Here is a 22,438-nt window from a genome sequence, read left to right as displayed (position 1 = left end):
AAGCAGTAAACCCTTTAAACTTGACCCAAAACTTGAACCGGTTAGTCCATCTTAATAATAGAACCGACCAACACTGAACCAATTCCCCATTAGAAATCATCCTACATTCCAAACGGTGGTGAGCCATCAAGGGAGCACTCGCCCAGTCGTTATTACGTGAACAGTACTGATATCTTTGACAACACCAAACATCTGACGAAGTAACTCAACTCGTGTACCATGTTCTTACTTGCAACCAAACCATCATGAATCAACAACCAAACAATTCTAAAAACAAGTAAAAGAAAGGAAGTAGTGGCCGACGAGTTGGGGGTTTCTTGTTCTTGACATTTTGTACGTCGATCGAATGATCACAACGGTGGGGATGTCCTTCACGTCACCTGGAAGCTCATACCTCGAAGCCAACAACATTGAACGGTCAGCAGAAGCGTATCGGTGGGTTTTGGCTATGAGAAAACTGAATGATTTTTGCTAGATATACGACGATCAGGGATATTTGTTTATGATCGAAGGCCGGATTCGTGATTAGGAGCTTGAGGGGATTCAAACCATGTACTTTGGGTCCCGATTGACGACCGATGATGATGGTCAACGCGTTAGTCACCGACGGTTAATGAAGGCTATTGACCGGCTATGGGAGAGACCAAGCTTGTGATATAAAACTCTCGGTAGAAGTAGAAGGAAAAGGAGAAGAAAACAAATTAAGAAATAAGGAAAATGGTTTCATGCGAACGTAGAATTAGGATTTTGTAATAAAGTCAAAAAGGGGAAATCACAAGGGAAATTATTTTTGGATTTGAGTCTATATAGTTGATGGTCCGGGTTCGTGAGATAAAATTAGAAGCTCGACCCAGTACCTCCCAATCCATCCGTCTACATAAGTTGTGATTAGTTGATCTTGTACTGCTTTTTATAATAGCAAGACCTATGCTCAACAAATCTCTTAGATTGACCCGTTTCACGAGGTGTGTTCCTTATGCGCTATATTTTTTCTATTTTGTTTTAACTAATTTTGAAAGCATGATTATGTTTACTAATTTTCTTGAGTTATGATTTTATTGATATGAATTTTTTGATTCGAATATTGAATGGTATTGTCGTGACATATTCTATTAGACTGATGGGATCTCTGCACATGCGAATACCAATAGGTATTCCCATTGCATTCTCAACATGTCGAGTCCCTTGACTAGAGATAGCATAGGGCACTTTTAATAAATTATGTCGTGCAAGTAAAACATAGAAAAGTTATCATCTTGAGAGGTTAGACTTAAGTTTTCGAGTGACTCTTATCATTCATTCTCGTAGTAGCTTGTTGTATGAGGATTATCTAGTCATTTCATTCTATCTATTTTTTATCTTTTATTTTATCTTTACGTTTTCATTTCATTTCATTACACACACAATATATTTTTCCACGACATCTCCATTTGCTACCACATTATACTATCAGTCCATCCATACCAATACATATTGCCTTGACATTCTCCATTGGTACATATCATCACACTAACTATACTTCAATTTAGTAGTTCTTTGATTTGGCCAAACTCATAAATTTCCACCAATATCTCTGTAGATGATACTCACCCATCATTATATTACTTGAGCGATATGTATACCTGCACATTAGTTGTATAATTTTATAGTACTCACAATACGCACCAAGTTTTTGGCGTTGTTGCCGGGAATTGGCAGCATGAACTTAATTAGTTTTGCCAGAGTATTTTATTTTTTCTTATTTATTTTTGTATAGTTTATTTGGTGTATGCCTAGAAGACATTCTGACGAACCAATTGAACATGAGATTGAGTGACTTTTTAGACAAAGGAGACATGCTCAACATTCTCGAGAAAATATGTATCAAATTGGGAACCAGAGCATTGGTGAAGATGATAGAAATCAGAATGTCGAGGCATTCGAAATGTTGAACCTACTGATAGGCCTCGTGTTATTCGTGATCATTTAAATCCTACACTAGATGATCTGAATCCTAGAATTGTGGCACCCAAAATTCAAGCAACCCATTTTGAGCTCAAGTCAGTCATGTTTAATATATTGAATTCTTTAAGACAGTTTGGGGTCATGATAACTGAAGATGTCAGGGAGCATATTCGTAACTTTTTAAAGGTTTGTGATTTTTTCCACCAACAAGGAGTGCATGAGGATGTGATGAAATTAAAGTTATTTCCACTCTTTGCGTGACCGAGCGAGGGCTTGGTTGAGTGGTGCTCCATCTGGTTCAATGGAATCATAGGATGATATTTGCAAAAGTTTCCTATTGCACTATAACCCACCAGACATGAACACTCAGCTAAGGAATGGCATAGCATCCTTTCGCCAGGGCGATGATGAATCTATGTATGATTGTTGGAATCGTTGCAAGAGTTTGCTTCGAAAGTGTTCAAATCATGGTTTTCAAGATTGGAGTCAAGTAGTTATGTTTTGTAATGGATTTAACGCACCTATGGGGATGATGCTTGATGCCTCGGTAAATGGAACATTACTGGATAAATCACCTACTGAGGCATTTGCTATTTTGGATATAATTGTCAACAATGACTATCAATTCCCTTCCTCAAGGCTTGGAACTAGGAGAAAGGCACCTAGGGCATTTGAGTTAGATACCAATGACTCGGTGTCCTTTCAACTCTAAACTATCACTAATATGGTGAAACATTTACAACGCTCCACTGAGGTAAAGAAAGCGAAAACAACTAGCTCGACGTGTCTGTTATTTCAAGGTAATCATCATGAGTGAATGCCCATCCAATCATCAGTCCATCAACTTTGTAGGTAATTTTAATAGAAATAATAACAATCCCTATTCTAACACTTATAATGCAGGATGGCGTCAACACCCTAACTTCTCATGGGGTAATCAAACAACCCATAATGCTAGTCAACCTACTTGCCAGCAAAGTTATATTGAATCTCAAGGCTACCAAAATAATATGCCATGGCAAAATGCTAAAAGGGAGTCTTATCTTCAGCAAGCATTAGTTTTTTGGAAGCTACAATTGAAGATTTCATATCTACTATGAAGATAATGATGCAAGACCATTCTACATCAATTAAAAATCAAGGAGCTTTGCTTCATTGTCAAGGCACCTTACATCAAAGCCATAGCTCATCTTTGAGAGCTTTGGAAGGACAACTTGGTTAGATTGTTGTGGCATTGCAAGAGTGTCAGTAAGGGAGATTGCCAAGTGACACTGAAGTCACAAAATATCTTGGAAAAGAGCAATGCAACGTATTGACTCTTAGGTCTGGAACGAAAATTAATCAATAAGTCAAAGTTAGGGGAACACAACATGATAATCCTATCCCCACTGCTGAACAAGTTGAATCTGAATTACATGATGAAATCATTATCGAGAAAGATAAGGAGGAGGGTTATACTAGTGAGCATGACAAAGCACTAAATTCTAATGCCAAGGTAAAAGAAAATTCGACTCCCAAAGTTAAGGAAGTTAGATCCCCACCACCCTTCCTGTAAAGACTGAAGAAAGACAACGATGAAGTTCAATTCAAAAAGTTCGTGGACATTCTTGATCAGCTCCACAGTAATGTACCTTTCCTGGAAGCTATTGAACAGATGCTGACTTATGTTAAATTTCTTAAGGAAATTTGAACTAAGAAAAGGAAAGTTGAGAAGTATAAAACAGTTGCCACGACAAAAGAATATTGCTTCTCAATGAACAAGTTGCCACCAAAGCAAAATGATCTGGGCAACTTCATTATTCCATGTTCTATAAGAGCTAATTTCGTTGGAAAGGCATTATGTGATCTTGGTTCAAATGTGAACTTAATGCCGAAATCTATATTCTTGAAGCTTGGTATAGGAGATGCGAGACCCACATATGTGATTCTAAAGCTGTCGACCGATCCCATGTTAGACCTAAAGAGAGAGTTGAGGATGTCATAGTGAGGATGGATAAATTCTTGTTTCCAGTTGAGTTCCTTATGCTTGATTGTGAAGTTGATGCTAAGGCACCAATAATTCTGGGGAGGCCTTTCCTAGTCACTGGTTATATTCTGGTTGATTTAAAAAAATATGAACTTACCATGAGAGTCGTGGATCAGTGCGTGACTGTCAATGTTTTTTTGTACTCTCAAGTATGCTGCCGACCCTGAAGAATGCCAAGGCATTTTTTTAAATGAATTCATTGATCGAAGAAGAAACCGAACATATTTGCTAGAACAATTTCATTCAGCTAGCAGACAAGGAATGTTCAATTGATGATGAAAGCACGGAGGAGCATGACAAATTGCCAGTTGGGGTGGAATAATCTATCTTACTACTACTAGCTAGATCAGGTATGAACTTTGAACCCTTGAATTTTGATGAATTTATTCCTCCTAAGCCATAGTTATTGCATGTACCTACCCTAGACTTAAACCTTTGCCAGGGTATCTTAAATATGTTTATTTGAGTAATGATAATATTTTACCCATTATTATTTCCTCTAACCTTACTACTAACCAAGAGCAAAGTTTGTTAAGTGATTTGTCGTATAAGAAAAAAGCACTTGGTTGGACTATGGTTGATTTAAAGGGGATTAGTCTAACAATTTGCATGCACAAAATATTGCTAGAAGAATGCCACGACAACTCGATAGAACCACAATGAAGACTCAACCCCATTATGAAGAAAGTTGTAATGAAAGAAATACTTAAATGGCTTTATGTTGTAGTGATTTACCCTATATCTAATAGCTCATGTATGAGCCCTCTCCAATGTGTTCCAAAGAAAGGTGGTACAATCGTAGTTACCAATGAGGATAAGGAGTTATTACCCATGCATACTGTCACTGGATGGAGGATATGTATGGATTATCGTAAGCTCAACAAAGCTACAAAGAAGGACCATTTTCCTCTACCATTCATTGATCAAATGTTGGATCGATTGGCGGGAAAAGAATTCTACTACTTCTTAGATGGGTATTCTTGGTACAATCAAATTGCCATCGCACCAGAGGACCAGTAGAAGTCTACATTTACTTGTCCCTATAGCACTTTTGCCTTTCAAATGATACCTTTTGGACTTTGTAATGCCCCGATAACTTTTCAAAGTTACATGCAAGCCATTTTTTCTTATATGGTTGAGGACTTCCTTCAGATATTCATGGATGATTTCTCCGTTTCTGGAGACAACTTCGAGCGATGCCTTGGCAATTTGGCAAAAGTTCACAAGAGATGTGAGGAGGCTGATCTGGTTTTGAATTGGGGGAAATGTCACTTCATGGTGGCTGAAGGCATTGTATTGGAGCACAAGATATCTCACAAGGTTATTGAGGTGGATAAAATAAAAATTGAAGTAATTGAAAAATTGTCACCGCCAACTTCCGTTAAGGGCATAAAAAGTTGTCTTTTATAGAAGATTTATCAAGGATTCTCTAAAATCTCTACGCTTTTATGAACATTGCTTCAACACAACCAACCCTTCGTGTTCGATAAATTATGCCTAGGCACATTCACTAAGCTTAAGTAACGATTGATCTCATCTCTCATTATAGTTCCTCCCGACTGGACATCACCATTTGAGTTGATGTGTGATGCAAGCGACTATACCGTATGAGCTGTTTTAGGTAACGCTAAGGTAATATTTTTCATGTCATATATTATACTAGCCATACCTTGAATGTGGCACAAATGAATTACACAACCACCAAAAAAGAATTACTTATCATGGTATTTGCTTTTGATAAATTTAGACCATACCTAATAGGCACTAAAGTTATTTTTCACACTGATCACTCAACTATAAAATATTTAGTGAACAAAAAAGATGTTAAGACTAGACTTATTAGGTGGATCTTACTTTTGCAAGAATTCCACTTAGAGGTTGTAGATAGAAAAGGTAATGAGAACCAAGTTACCAAACATTTATCTAGGCTAGAGAAAATTTTTGAATGTTATGACATTGAAGATATTAAAGAGGAATTCCCAGATATGAAAATCTTATATGCCACGATAATCCCGTTGTATGCTGACCATGTTAAATTTATTGTTACTAGAATATTGCCTTTTGATTTGAACAGCCAGAGAAATAATAAATTCAAGTATGTTATACTTTTGGGATGAGTCATATTTATTCAAGCATTGTGCTGACCAACTCATTAGACAATGTTTACCTGAAGATGAGCAATAAGACATTCTATATCATTGTCACACGACCCCAAGTGGATGCCATTTTGGAGGAGCAAGGACAGCTGCTAAGGTTATGCAGTCATGCTTTTATTGGCCAACTCTGTTCAAAGATTCTCGAGCATTTTACAAGTCTGCAATCGATGCCAACACACTGGGAACATATCCAAGCAAAATGAAATACCATTGCAAGGCATTTTGGAAATGAAATTATTTGACGTTTGGGACATTGATTTCATGGGACCATTCCCATCTTCTAGTAGAGAACTATACATTTTGATCGTTGTGGATTATGTGTCCAAATGGGTGGAGGCAATTGCGACATCAAAGAATGATTCCAAAACCGTGCTTAATTTTTTGTATAAACATATCCAACCGTGAGATAAAGCATATCTTAGAGAAAGTAGTGAACCCAAGGTGGAAAGATTTGTCACCAAATTTAGATGAGGAATTATGGGCATATAGAACAACTTTCAATACTCCTCTGGGCATATCACCTTTCAAGTTGGTGTATGGGAAGGTCTGTCACCTCCCTGTCGAGCTAGAACATAAATCGTATTGGGCCATTAAGAGGTTAAATTTCGATGTTCAATTAGCTGGAGAGCAAAGATTGTTGGAACACAATGAGATGGAAAGGTTTAGGGCATAAGCGTACGAGAATGTCAGGATATAAAAGGAAAAGACTAAAAAGTGACACGATACCAAAAGCTGATTCCAAAACATTTTCATGTTGGCCAACAAGTGTTACTTTACAATTCCAGACTTGAGCTTTTCTCTAGAAAGCTCAAATCTAAATGGTCAGGACCATTTGAAGTGCATCATATTTATTCCCATGGAGCTGTTGATATAAAAATGTAGATTATGGGATGATCTTTAAAATCAATGGTCAATATCTGAAAGATTACAATAGAGCTCCACCTTTGTGTAACAAATCAGTGCTTTATCTGCACAATGCTTGAGTGTGCTTGCCCAGTAAACCAAAATTCACAGCTAGGACATTGAATTTTGTTGATTGTGCATAAATAATGAATTTATTTTCATTTTTATTTTTTCCCTCGATAATTACGATTTGTTTTGTACTGCAAGGACCCACTAGTACTAATGTTGTAAGAATGAGCAGTTATCAAGGGATGAACAAACAAAAATTTAAGGGGGAAAATATAATGTTTTACTTTATTCCTTTCTTTTTTTTTTATTTCCTTATTTTTATTTCTCTATCTCCCCCCATTGTCCTTTCACATCATATTAATTTTTCCCACCTACCCATTTAACCTATTCACTCATTTTCTTTTAATTGTTCACTCACTCTATCTTTCCCATTATTTCTTTTAACTTTTCCTTTTCATCTTCTTCTTCTTCTTCTCTCATTTTCCTCCATCACCGACACCAATAAAGCAAGCAAAACTCTCACCTTTTTATTCTTTTCACTCTCAAATCAGTACAACAATGGTGTGTACAAGACCCTCGGAGGCCGAAGCTACAATTATTCAACAATTTGTAGACAATACAGTAAAAGAACAATTTCAAATTTTAAAAAACTATCAGTTTAAGTTAGGGTTTATTTTCACTGATGAGAAAGATGGTGGTTTCGGGCCAGATGTGATGGACATTTTTGAGCCATTAAAATGACACAAGTTTGCAAGATGCCCCGGTATCGTTAATGCTTCTTTAGTGAATGAGTTTTATGCCAATATTTCCAAACCAAATCAATATGTCATTTTTGTCTGAGGAAAACATATTTGTCTCACATCGTCTACCATCAATTGGTATTTTCATGTAATGGGTATTGAAGATCAACATACAAACTTTGAGAGAGATGTCGACAATGCAACTTACGACGGATTCTTGGAGGATTTGTGTTTTTCAAATACCTTTTGGAATGGCCTACAAATTAGTTGTTACTCTGTTAATAGGGAATGTATTCCACAGGCAAAACTGTAGAACCATTTTATGAAGCATAAGCTCATCCTGACCGCCCATAACACAACGGTAAACCTCTCACGATTAATGATTTTACGCTCTATTATGGTTACGTATTCTATTGATGTGGGTAAGATGATTTTTGAACAAGTGCATGATTGCTTAAGTAAGAAAGCTAGTTCGTTGGTCTTTCCAAAACTTATTACAACATTGTGTTGCAAGAAAAGGGTTAGTGAGAGTAGTTTTGATGAAGTTTTGTCTGGTGTCTCGGCCACAACAACAACTCGATTGTTATTGCTGTTTGGTTTGGATAACCCTAAGTCTAACGTAACTGCTAATAGAGAATCTGAGGATGATAAACCATCCAATGTTGAGGCAAGACTGCTTGCTCTCGAAGAAGCTATCTGGCAGACACTGACTAATTTGCATGCTCTAAATGATGATATAAGAAATTTATCTAGTTATGTTAAACATAGGGATGTTATGGTAGAATCTATGTTTTAAGAGATGGTTCCCCACATCGAAAAACAATTCTCGGGTTTCCTAGATGAAATTCTACTGACATTTATTGTTGAGGCATCTCTTGAGCCCGATGATGATGACCCTCATGTTGCTGAGACAATCCCAGATCCTTCTCACCAGTCCCCTACATCGGAATCTCTTGTGGCACCAGCCGAACCAAGCCCTAACCAAGTTGTTGCACCTGCACCTCGTTCCACCCGTCGGACTAGTCGTCGCACTAAGACCTCAGCAGGGCATGTTAATATCGCCCACTATTATTCAACTTCTTTCGATTCCAGCCCCGTACCGCTCCGAAAGAGATACCACCACTATTAAAAAATTAAGGTACCTCCCTTTGCATTCATTTTGCATTTCATAACACTAAATTTAGTTGAAGTAAGTAATTAGTTGTCTCAAACATTGAGGACAATGCTTCCCTTACGTTTGAGAGAGGTAGTGTTCTTTGTAGAACATTTGCATAATAGTGTTAGCATAATATTATGCCATGGCATCAGTAAATGGTAGGACAGTTAGACAAAATTTTTTGGTGATACCTGATGATGTTGAACTTTTTAGGCTCGAAATTGAGTGTAAATGATTGTTGATAATGATAGAACTGACTTTAGGGTTTGATTCTTTGTGAATTATTCTTACACGATTGTATGTCCTCTATAATTAAGGAATTTAAATTTTTTTGAATTATACTGAAATGATAAATCAATAAGAAATCCCTAATGTCTAAAATAGTGAATAAATGATTCATCATACCTAAAGAGGAACACTCCTCTTTTTCTTGGTAGTGCCTGGAACTTTTTTAATAAATGGCAGCCATGTGGTTATGAGGGAATGAAAGCAGTCACGAGATGACTCTACTTAAGTAGCTTGATGATTGAAGGTATGCTCCATTTCATCTAGAGTGTGGGATAATAGGTGTGACGGTAAAAAGAGAGAGAGAAAAAAATGAGTATAAATGTGCTTAATGAATAAGTAAATCCTGGGAAAAAACTAGGGAGCTTAATTATAAATTGCTTAAATTTGTTAAGTATAGATTAGATACAATCACACACACACAACCACAAAGAATCTTGACCTAGGGAAAAATACTTTATTTCTTGATATGTCTAGCATGTTGAAGCCAATTTTTATGTGGGTTGAAATTCGATTTTTGTCTTAACTATATTACTATTGAAAATTGCCATGACATTCTATTTGTGTTAATTGCTATACATTGCTTAAGGACAAGCAATAGCTTAAGTTTGGGGTGTGATAACTCCGTAAAAATGCTACTTTTAAGGCCTTTTTCACGTTAGTTATTGTTTTGTTTATAGGTTCATTTAGGTCATTTTAGATGCATGTAGTTGCATATAGTTGCATTTGCGGGTGCTGTACTATTTTATTTTGTTAAGGTACAGTAAGAGGAGGAAGATGTGGTCAGGTAATAACAAGCAAAAAGGTGAGTTGAGAAGTATTGTCCAGGAATCACACATTGCTGAAGCAAATAGAAATGACTTGGCATTTCTGGTGTAGAAAAGAACAAAAATATATTTTTAACAAAATGGCAGCTGGCAAGGCACGTGTCTGATGGTTATAACCACCTGTTGGGGACCACTACCACTTGTGAGGATATATATCATGCCTAAGGAGTGACTCTAGGGGTATGATGGGTATTTTGAGTGTAAAATCCCATGAATACTCTTAGATATTTTTATTATCAAAGGTCACCTCATAAGAGATAGAAAGAGGTTACACACTCCAGTTGAATTTACATTTCCTTCACCTTATTCACCGTTCTTTCCCTTCATTTTTCTAGTGGCGTTCCTCCATTAATGAGCTCGAAGGAGTGGTGAGCTATGTATGCGAGAGGAGTTAGCGAGCTAAGGTAGTTTGTAGGGGTCGAAGAGAGCTCCGGCAGCACGCATTGACAGTTTTTCCTCCTTCCCTTTGCTGTTATTTTTCATTTGATTTGGGTTGAAATGAATAAATGATTTTTATATGAATTACTAAATGGATGATTCAAACCCCACCATGAAATAGCTTTATTTGGTGGGAGTTCACGATGGATGTTTAAGTTTTAGTTCAATGGATGATTGTTATTTTTCTATGATTTTATTTGTTTTGTTTATAGTGCTTAATGTCTTAAGGTTGTAGGAGATAATAGAGTAGCCATTCCTTAGGAAAATATTTAGTGCTCGAGAGAAACTAAGTAGCTAATCTTTAGTGTTCGAGAGAAACTAAAGAGGATCAATATAAGCAATGGGTTTTAGATAGTAACTATTCCTAATCCACCTTTAAACAAGGCTAGGATTTCAATCGACTAAAAGGAGTAGTGCTCGGTCGAGAGGGTAAATGTTAGTGCGAATAATGAATGGAATTGTCGTGATTATATTAAACTGATGGGATCTCTGGACCTGATAACGCCAATAGATATTGTCATGGCATTCTCAACCTGTCGAGTCCCTAGACTAGAGTGTCACATTGAGTTATTGAGGCAACCCCTAATTTTTTTAAAACTTATTCATTTCCTTTTCAAACATGTTGAATTGTATCATTATTAAAACATAGATCACCTTTATGAAAACATTTATAAAATCAAAGATTCATGACATGTAATTTAAAATAAAAAAATAATACAACTATTTCTAATAAATCTAAATACATAAGTAAGGTCGTGTGAATAGACATGGCCTCTAAACTACAATACAATACTCTAAAGGAAATGTTGGAAATCATGATGCGATGGTGCTTCACGAACTTCTCAAGCTACTGACCTGCCAATGAAAAACATCCGAAGGTTGAGCTTATAAAACCCAACAGTATAATCACTAATTTAGAGCAACATAAGAATTTCATAAACAAAAACATGTTGAAGATATGGTACTAAGCAGTAGGGACATGCATGACCTAAATCAAGTGCTACTCATTTAAGGCTTTACTACTCTATCACTAAAGTAGGGGTCTCACACTTCCTTTAATCCTTTGCTAAGGGCCTCACCATGAGTACACCTCAAAAGAGTCTCTAACTTTAATGACACACTGACTCAGTTGTGAATTATTTGAATGCAACACTGGTATCACACATCATCAGATACTAGCCTATTGAGAGGAGGTACCATCACCACATAGCATCAGTAAGGTCCCTTCTAAGCTATTGAATAATATCCTAGTATCACGTAGTATCAGGTCGATCATCGAGAAGGAATCTCGGTATCACACAACATTGAATATTCTAACTCAACTAAAGCGTTGGCTTGGTATCACACGACATCAAGCTAAGCTTTTCTGATAACTGAGGTATTGGACTGATACATCCACACATCCATATCTAAGGCCCGAAGGCCACACAACATCGACACCCTAGCCCATTCTTCACGAGTGTTAGGGCCTCACGCCCTAGCTAGCTCCTGAAGTGCGTCACACACAAACAATTCCCCACTAGGGCAACTAAGGTAACCTAGCTATATCCTAGTATGATTTTACACACTAAAGTGAAGTTATTCTCTAGCTAGTTGCTATCTTGATCATTATCTCATATAGAACATTATGTTGGGGTTTATTATTGTGTTATTGTTGTTAGTTATTAAGCGACTCTATTTTGGTCAATCAATACTTAGGGGCATATTAGTCACTCTTCCCCAAGAGAAAATCTCTACACGCTTCACGATTCTATGACAATTATTGGGTTTGTTTATCACTGGTTGTACTATTTGCTAGCCCGATACCAGACTCGGGTTCAATTTTGAGTAGTAATGCTATATTCCCTCTTAACAAACTCCCTTTTAATGCCCCTTTGAACTTAAAAGGATAACCTACTCCTCTTGGTTCACTGACGTTTTCAAAGCTCAAGGTTTCCAATATTACTAATTATGACTTATTCCTTGTATCGCTTGCCGGTATAATCTCTGTCATGATCCTTGTATCGCTTGCCGGTACAATCTCTGTAATGATCCTCGTCCTCAATAATTCGTCTACATCCTCGACTGAAGATATTTCAACGTAATACGCTTAATTTAGTTACATCTATTGTAACCCACTCCTATGAGTGCTTCTAAGTATATTTGGTCATTGATGACCCTCACGGACTAAGTCTTATTATTATGAATCATCCTTACCTCTTACGAGCCTTAAACTGGTCAAAATTAACCATCCAAAGTGAGTAGTATCGATATCCTAGGGTCAAGTATCGATACCCCTATGAGTATCGGTACAAAATATGCATTTTGTTACGAAATTGAGGCCTCGATATTGATACTATCACCCTGAATATCGATAGTGCAGGGGCAATATGGATACTTCCGATGGAAGTATCGATACTCCCAGCCAAACTCCCTAATTTTCCCCCTAATTTAACCAATATCAATATTGTTCATCATAATATCGATAATCGAACCATGAAATAGTTTATTTGGCTCGAGAAACACCCAAAAAATATCCTAAATGATTTGGTTTGGTTTCCAATCTTATTTTGAAGCTTTATTAAGTTGCTTAGGGTTTTAAGGTAGCATGAAAATGTCTTTTTAACTTCTAAAACATAATTTGATCTTGATATCAAATATAAACCCTAAAATTCTCAAATACTCAAATCTTCAGAAATATTTGAAATTTATGAAAGATTAATACTCCAAAGGATTAGAAATACACTACCATGTTGCTAGGATCCCGAAATGAAACCCTTGCTTAACCAAACTCCTTTCCTTGAAGATTTGGATGATTTCTCTCAACTTTTCTCTTTAACTATAAAAACCCATGGCTTGAAACATTAAAATGATGATGTTGAATAAATTAGGAACGAATTGAAAAATTAAAAGGGCTCCAAACCTTACCGTAAACTTGACATTTGAAGAGGAAGAGAAGAAAAAATGGAGGACATAGGGAGAAAAAGAAGATGGAGGAAATATAAAGAATTCATCTTTATAAAACGGGAAAAAATACCCGCTTGGTCCTTCCCATCCTTCCACTATTCCAAAAATTCTTTTTAGGGCCAATTGGGCCCAGGATCAACCCAAATAAATCCAACTCGGCCCAACGGCTTAAAATATAAATTTCATAGGGTTCATTTACCTCTTAGATAAACCCAAAACTACTAGCCCAGAATTTGGGGTGTAACAATGATGATCATGGCATATGTAATAAAATATGAGACATGATACAAACTATATGTAAGATAATCAAATGATGTGTAAATAAAGAGAAGATGTAAGAGGTATGTAAATGTTCCCTAGTCCTCATCTTTGCAACACAAGATGAAAGCGAGATGAATAACAATATATGTATGAGTAGTAGAGATGCACATAGCAGGATTTAAATTCGATCCGGATCAGATAAAAACTAATCCGGTTTTTTCACCAAGCCAAAAAACCGGTTCGGATCATAACCGGTTTGGAGGGCCGGATGATGTAACCGGTGTAACCGGTTTCGGTTTGAAAAAATCCGATTTTTTAAAAAAACCGGTTTTTAATCCGGTAAAAAATCCGGTCATCCAATTTTTTAAACCCCTGACCGGATTTTTTAACCCCAGACCGGATTTTTTTCCGGATAAAAAACCAGTTTTTTATCCGGTTATTTTCAAACCGGTTTTTAATCCGGTAAAAAATCCGGTCGTCCAATTTTTTCCCAAACCGGTTATACAATCCGGTTTTAAAATATCCGATCCAGTTTAAAAAAAACCGGTTTTTTCCAAATCCGGTTTCAGATTTTTTTTATCTTTATGTATCTCATGGTGGAATGTTGTTTGGGTTATTTGTCTCCTGGTAAGTTCTTTCTCTTTATAGTTCTGGGAATCTCTGGATAAAATTTGAGCTTTGTTTCTTTGTTGTTTATGTGTTAATGTCTTGGTTTGTTTTTTCTGCCTCTTTCTTTAATGATTCGTGGTTTGCCTTTTATGATGTGGACTTTGTTTTCCTAAATGTTGATATGCTTACAATTATTGGATTTCAACATGAGGTTCTGTTTCTATGTATTCGCAATCAGTGTTTTTCTTTTTTTATATGCTTATAAAACTGAAGTCTACGCGGTTTCCATGTCCTCTGTTCAAAATGTTCCCATTAATTTTAGTATGATTCATCTGCATGGTTTCAATAGTACTAAATTGCGACTGCGGTGTTGTGGTGTGGCTGTTACTACGGAATTTATTTCATAAAAATAATTATATTTTTGTGTTGCGGATGCTGCTTGTTGTGTCGTAATGACCTTAAAAAACGTTACAATGGGAATGTTACAGTACCATGTGGTCGCAATTTAATACTATTTAATCACGTTCTAGAGAAGGAAGAACAGTTATTTCTAGATGAAGGAATGAAAGACCTTTTCCCCCTCACATAATATGAGTTAATATATCCGACAAACAGTACTGATCTATCCGAAACGGTTGAGAAAATGTAATCTTTATTTGTGATGCTAAAGTTAGTTACATATTCTCTGATTTAAACGCGTAGATCTTTTGTCCTGCCATCGAACTCTCTGCCTCATACGGCCAAATGATCTATGTTTTCATCATGATACTATTTGGTTAATTGGCTTGTGTTTGTAGTAGTCCTAAAATTTTCAAGTACCATTCAATCTGCTTCGGCACTTTTACACAGTTCGAAGTATTTATAAAGTTTAGACCGTTCTATAGCAAAATGTGCAACTAGATAGAATTGCATCAAAAATCTTGCAATGACTGTTATCCATTTGGTATTTCTGTTTAGCTTTGTTGATGTTTAACTGGAAATATTTGTCAGCAAGGAATTGTCCTACTTGCATGTCATGAAACCGATGAAACTTCTTCAACGCTTATCTGATAGTTATTAAAACGGGAATCTCTATACAGGTGTCTGTCCAAAATTGGTTTCCTTAATGGCTGTCAGTTTCAAAATCTCACATCATTGTTGCTTATTATTGGTGTTACTACACTGTCTTATAATCATATTTTCTCTATGGAAACTATGCAGAGATGGAGAGCAAAGGACCATGTAAAACATCATTACATGACTCCGTCATTTAGGATGCCAGATCTGGTATCAGTTAATGTATTTGTTCAGTTTTTATGAGGAAAAATGTTGGCAGGAGATTTTGAGATGAATTCAATACTGTAAGCCACTAGTTCTCTTAAAGATATCTTCAAGGAGACAATGCTTGATTAGGAAATCATATTCAGAAAGCACGTACATGGTATCCTTTGTGTCTTTTTTAATTGTAGTTTGCTATATATTTCTGTTGCCTATAAATAATTTCCCTTTCATGGTCAAGCCATAAGCCATCTTGGTGTCTACGGTTTCGGCTTGAAAATTTTGTTCTTGTGGATTTTAGGGCTCCCAAACTACATGAGTTCATGCGATTTAAAGTTATATTTAAACTCATTGTTTTTATGATAAGGTGGAACATGTGACCGTGCAAGTCAAATTGTTTCATGGAAGAAGCATGAATCTATCCCCCTAGATTTCGGTTTTTCAGATATGTGAGCTCCATCGTTTATATCGAGTTCAGAAGACTCTAATGAAGGATCATACACCCCTGGAGCTTGAAACGTTCAATTCATTGAAAGCAAATGCACAATCATTTCCCCGAGAAACTGGACTCCCAACAAATTCAATTCCCATGGTAATTGAAGCAACTACTGTCTTCTGAGATGTTAGAAGTTTGCCTTTAATCCTGTTGCTTCTTTTAAAGCTCGTTTTTGTGTTGTTCTGAATCTTTGTAACAATGTTGTATAACATATCTTTGTATAGAGTGGGGAATAAGCCATGATAGTTGAATTTGTTAGGCTTTACCCATAAATACTTCTTGTAGCATGTTTCTTCCTGCTGCTTTTGGCTTTTGGATTAATGTTTCAATCACCCAGAAAAAAAAAGTTGACCTTCATGGACACTTGAGTGGTTTTTGATAATAAGTTATCGGTTTCCCTGATCCTTGAGTGGTGTTATGAGAAAGAAAATGCCATAAATCTAACACTTTGTTAGATTTGGCTTGAAATTAAGTTGACAAATTGGAAATTTCATCTTGGTTGGCGGCCAACTTATTGGAAATTTCATCTTGGTTGGTGATCAAACTTTAAACATGGGAATTTCATATTTGGTGGCTAACTTGTACACATTGGAAAATTCTTTGGTAGGTGGTCAACTTATTTTTCATGTTTGGTCCCTAAAATATTAGGTTATTTATAAGTTTAGTCATTAAAACTCAACTATAAATAGGCCTAAGTATTTCATTAAAAATCATCCCAAAAATAAAACAAGTTCTCTCTTCCACTTGTATTCTTTATTCTCCCACTTTGGGAATTCTAAAAATTCCATTTGTTGTAATATTGACGATATAGTGAAGTGTTCATCCGGTGTGGTGCCCGAGGAGTAGACGCTATTCTCGTCGAACCTCGTAAATTTGATGTGTTCTCTCCTTTATTGTTTTTTATTCAGTTTTTCCATTGTGTTTCAATATCAAATAGTTTGACAGATTTATCCGCTGTGCAACCTTTGGTGGTTTTGATCTTGACATTTTAGGTCATTTTTGAAACTACGTTCATGTGGGAAATAACCCGATTTCCCCAACAATTGGCATCAAAGCTTCGGTTGAGGTTATCCTGGTGGTTCCGTTGCTGAAAAGATATAGTTCGTGCTATTGAATATTGTTCGTTGGAATTAAAATGCCAAAATACGGATCAGTTGAGACATCAAGCTCTTCATCCGGACCGGTGAGGAGGAGGATGTCAAATGCAAATTGCTCGGTGGAGTTGTTCGATGGATTTGGTCATTTTGGCATGTGGCAAGGCGAGGTGTTAGGCGCTTTATTCCAACAAGGTCTAGAAATCGCCATTGAGGAAGAAAAGCCCGAATATATGGAGGAGAAAGAATGTGGAACAATCAATCGTTTGGCGTGCAGCACGATTCGATCTTGTCTTTCCAGGGAGCAGAAGTATGGCTACAAGAACGAGACTTCTGCAAGTAAGATGTGGAAAGCATTAGAGGAAAAATTCCTAACGAAAAGCTCTCAGAATCGTCTCTACATGAAGAAAAGATTGCTCAAATTTGATTATCAACCAGGCACCAGTATGAATGAACACATCACTGCGTTCAATGAGCTAGTGGCAGACTTATTGGGCATGGATGAAACCTTCAAAGATGAAGATTTGGCCTTGATGTTGTTGTCATCTCTTCCAGATGAATTTGAGCACCTTGAGACAACGCTACTTCATGGTAAGTATAATGTTACCCTTAAAGATCTAACTGTTGCTTTGTATAGTTATGAGCTCAGGAAGAAAACCAAGAAGGAGAGCAAGTACGAAGCAGCGGAGGCCATGGTGGCAAGAGGTCGCTCAAAAAGTCAAAAGCCAAAGTGGAGAGGGAGATCAAAGTCGAAGTCCAGACTGTAAGAAGATGAATGTGTCTTTTGTCATGAGAAAGGCCATTGGAAGAAAGATTGTCCGAAGTTGAAGAAGAAAGGAAAAGCTACTCCAGATGCATGTGTTGTAGAGCATTATGCAAATGACTCTGACATATCATTGGTTGCTTCTCCAACAACATTTTATTCAGATGAATGGATATTAGATTTGGGTTACACCTATCATATGTCCCCTAATCGGGAATGGTTCTCTGATTTAGTAGAACTAAATGCAGAAGTTGTTTATATGGGCAATAACAATGCTTGTAAAATTATTGGGATATGTTCAATTCGATTGAAGAATCAAGATGGATCAACCAGAGTTCTGATGGATGTCCGATACGTGCCCAGTTTGAAGAAAAATCTCATCTCGTTGGGAGCCTTGGAATCCAAAGGCTCAGTAGTCACTATGAGAGATGGAGTTTTAAAAGTCACATATGGCGCACTTGTGATAATAAAGGGCATCAGGAAAAATAATTTGTATTACTATCAAGGTAGTACAATTATTGGAGCAGTTGCAGCAGCTTCCGGAGGTGCTGATTTGGACGCAACCCAATTGTGGCATATGCGGTTGGGACATGCTGGAGAAAAATCCTTTCTAATCCTGGCAAAGAAAGGATTGTTGAAAGGTGCAAAGGCTTGCAAATTGAACTTTTGCGAGCATTGTGTTCTGGGAAAGCAAAAGAGAGTGAAGTTTGGCACCACTATACATAATACAAAAGGTATTGTGGATTATATTCAATCAGATGTATGGGGTCCTTCAAAGACATCATCTTTGGGAGGAAACCATTATTTTGTAACTTTTTTAAATGACTTTTCCAGAAGAGTTCAGGTGTATCTGATGAAGTCTAAAGATGAAGTGCTTCGAATTTTCCTGAAATGGAAAAATATAATCGAGAACCAGACTGGTAGAAAGATCAAATGTCTTATGACGGACAATGGAGGGGAATATAAAAGTGAACCATTCTTTGTCATTTGCCATTAGTATGGTATTGTTCGACACTTCACTGTTAGAAATACACCAAAATAGAATGGGGTGGCAGAGCGTATGAATCGAACATTATTGGAGAAAGTTCGATGTATGTTGTCTAATGTTGGGTTAGGCAAGGCATTTTGGGCTGAGGCTGTGGCATATGTTGGCCATCTCATCAATCGTCTGCCATCATCAGCGATAGAAGGTAAAACACCATTGGAGGTATGGTCTGGAAAACCTTCTACTGATTATGATTCCTTACATGTATTTGGATCCACTGCTTATTATCATGTGAAGGAATCCAAGCTTCATCCGAGAGAAAAAAAGGCTCTCTTTATGGGAATCACCCATGGAGTGAAGGGATTCCGCTTTTGGTGCTTAGACACCAAGAAGATAATTTGTAGTAGAGATGTTACCTTTGATGAATCTTCCCTAGTAAATAAGGTAACAAATGAAGCTGTCCAAACAAGTAGTACTCTGCAGCAAGTGGAGCATACTCCAAAACAGGTGGAGTTTCAGCAGACGATGATCCCAGAAGTTGAAGCAACTGATTCTTCAACTCCAATAGAAGAATCAGAAGATGAAGAGGTTCAAACCCAAGAACCATTGGAGACACCAGAACCACTTGCAGTTACAAGGCCAAGAAGAGAAATTCGTAGACCTTCTCGATTTATTGATATGGTGGCCTATGCTCTTCCAGTTGTTGATGATGATATCCCTATCACTTACCAAGAATCAATACAAAGCTTGGAAAGTGATAAGTGGAAAAGTGCCATGGATGAAGAAATACAATCTCTCCAAAAGAATAACACTTGGAAACTGGCTCAATTACCGAAAGATAAAAGAGCAATTGGATGCAAGTGGGTATTTGCAAAGAAAGAGGGATCTTATAGCAAGAAAGATGGATCTCATAGCAAGAAAGATGTTCGCTACAAGGAACGGTTAGTAGCTAAAGGCTACGCTCAAAAGGAGGGAATCGACTACAATAAAGTATTTTCTCCTGTTGTGAAGCATTCCTCCATTAGAATATTGTTGGCCTTGGTAGCACAGTTGAATTTGGAGCTAGCTCAACTTGATGTAAAGACGACTTTCTTGCACGGTGATTTAGAAGAGGAGATCTATATCACTCAGCCAGAAGGATACAAAGATAGTGGTTGTGAGAAATGGGTTTGTAAGCTAAACAAATCGCTATATGGATTGAAGCAATATTCGATGTAGTGGTACAAGCGATTTGATAGCTTTATGAGGAGGCAAAAGTACACTAGAAGCAAATATGATCATTGTGTGTATTTGCAACAGCTCAAAGATTGATCTTTCATTTATCTTCTCTTGTATGTTGACGATATGTTGATCGCTTCGAAGAGTCAAAAGGAGATAGACAAATTAAAGGCTCAGTTGAATCAAGAGTTTGAAATGAAAGATCTTGGTGAGGCCAAAAAGATTCTTGGTATGGAGATAAGCAGAGATAGACAGAGAGGGAAGCTTTGTTTAACACAGAAGTAATATTTGAGAAAGGCATTACAATGTTTTGGCATGAATAAAAATACTAAACATGTAAGTATCCCATTGGCTTCTCATTTGAAACTTAGTTCTCAATTATCTCCTAAAACTAACAAAGAACGAGAGTATATGGAAAAAGTTCCATATGATAATGCAGTTGTGAGCTTGATATATGCAATGGTGTGTACGCGTCCTGACATTTCACAAGCAGTTGGAGTTGTGAGCAGGTACATGCATGATCCTGGAGAAGGACATTGGCAAGCTTTGAAATGGATTCTACGGTATCTCCAACAAACCGTGGATGTTGGTTTAGTTTTTGAACAGGATGAAGCACTTGGTTAGTGTGTGGTTGGATATACTAATTCCGATTATGCTGGTGATTTGAATAAGTGTCGATCAACTACTGGTATTTGTTTACTCTTGCTAAAGCCCCAGTAAGTTGGAAGTCTACATTTCAATCTACGGTGACCTTGTCTACTACAGAGGTAGAATACATGGCAGTTTCAGAGGCTGTAAAGGAAGTAATTTGACTTAACAGGCTGATGGAAGACTTGAGAGTTGTTCAAAGTCACATTAGTCTCTATTGTGACAGTCAGAGCGCTATTCACTTAGTGAAAAATCAAGTCTACCATTCAAGGACTAAGCATATCGATGTGAGGTATCACTTTGTGCGGGAGATCTTTGAAGAAGGAAAGATTCTACTTCAGAAAATTACGACATCAGAAAATCCTGCAGATATGATGACCAAGGTGGTAACAGTAATCAAGTTCAATCATTGTTTGAACTTGATTAACATCCTAAAAGTATGAACACCTTCGGGTGTACGACGCTTGTGAGTGCAATTAGAGGCACTACAAATTTGGGGAGTTGAAGAAGTTGAGTAGGCTTGGTAATTTCAAGCCAAGGTGGAGATTTGTTAGATTTGGCTTGAAATTAAGTTGACAAGTTGAAAATTTCATCTTGGTTGGTGGCCAAACTTTGAACATGGGAATTTCATATTTGGTTGCTAACTTGTACACATTGAAAAATTCTTTGGTAGGTGGCCAACTTATTTTTCATGTTTGATCCCTAAAATATTAGGTTATTTATAAGTTTAGTCCTTAAAACTCAACTATAAATAGGCCTAAGTATTTCATTAGAAATCATCCAAAACAAACAAGTTCTCTCTTCCTCTTGTATTCTTCATTCTCCCACTTTGGGAATTCTAAAGAATTCCATTTGTTTTAATATTGGCGATATAGTGAAGTTATCATCCGGTGTGGTGCCCGATGAGTAGACGATATTCTCGTTGAACCTCGTAAATTTGGTGTGTTCTCTCCTTTATTGTTTTTTATTTGGTTTTTCCATTGTGTTTCAATATCTAATAGTTTGACAGATTTATCCACTGTGCAACCTTTGGTGGTTTTGATCTTGACATTTTAGGTCAATTTTGAAACTACGTTCGTGTGGGAAATAACCCGATTTCCCCAACACTTTTGAAGGTTGGGAATATGATGTGGTGCAATCATGAAGACTCTGTGAAAACTATTTTTATCTTAAGACAAATCTACTTGAAAGTTCATTTTCTTTTCATGCATTATCATGAATTTCATCTTTTGGTAAGCGTCTGTGTTCGTTTGCACGGGATGGGTTAACTGATCTAACCTTTTATCTGACATTTTGTTCAGTTGGACTCGAGAGTGTCTTCTAGTCTGGAGTTGTTAGAAGGGTGGCAGGGCAATAGCTATAAATTTCAGTCAAGTCCTTTCGATCTTCAGCGTCTGCCTAATCAGTATATGAGTCTTGTCGATGATAATCTTCCAAATAAAGTGAAGGTTGGGAATCACTTAAAAGAAAGCATAGCTGTAAATTCTCTCCATGGTGGTCTTTTTTCGGATCCCCTGGATTTGAGGCTTTCTCTAAGCCTTGGTGTGGCCAAAGGGAACAAGGAAGATGAAGAGAGAAGTCGGTATAACAAGAAAACTAATGCCTGCTCCGGAATTGTCATTGATCTGGAAGAATCTACAGAAGACCGCAAATGTGGATGAAAAACATCCAACTTTT

The 22,438-nt window shown here is 37.0% G+C and overlaps 1 protein-coding gene across 1 annotated transcript; it reads left to right on the top strand.

The window, feature by feature from the left end:
* Positions 1–15,630: 15,630 nt before the first annotated feature.
* Positions 15,631–22,422, top strand: LOC120141303. The gene is made up of 3 exons (XM_039156225.1): positions 15,631–15,713; positions 16,036–16,149; positions 22,063–22,422. The coding sequence occupies exons 2-3, from the start codon at positions 16,045–16,047 to the stop codon at positions 22,420–22,422; spliced, it is 465 nt and encodes a 154-aa protein (XP_039012156.1). The 5' UTR covers positions 15,631–15,713; positions 16,036–16,044.
* The last annotated feature ends 16 nt before the right edge of the window (positions 22,423–22,438 follow it).

Source organism: Hibiscus syriacus, unplaced genomic scaffold, assembly GCF_006381635.1.
Source record: "Hibiscus syriacus cultivar Baekdansim isolate YM2019G1 unplaced genomic scaffold, ASM638163v2 tig00002237_pilon, whole genome shotgun sequence".
In the NCBI taxonomy this organism is placed as follows: Eukaryota; Viridiplantae; Streptophyta; class Magnoliopsida; order Malvales; family Malvaceae; genus Hibiscus; species Hibiscus syriacus.
This window is presented reverse-complemented; position numbering and strand designations above follow the sequence as displayed.

What these genes read in the sequence shown, in the direction of transcription:
- LOC120141303 (XM_039156225.1), top strand. Translation starts at nt 16,045, where the DNA reads ATGAAGGATCATACACCCCTGGAGCTTGAAACGTTCAATTCATTGAAA. An exon ending in CAACAAATTCAATTCCCATG is followed by an intron (nt 16,150 to 22,062) that starts GTAATTGAAGCA and finishes CATTTTGTTCAG; the next exon opens with TTGGACTCGAGAGTGTCTTC.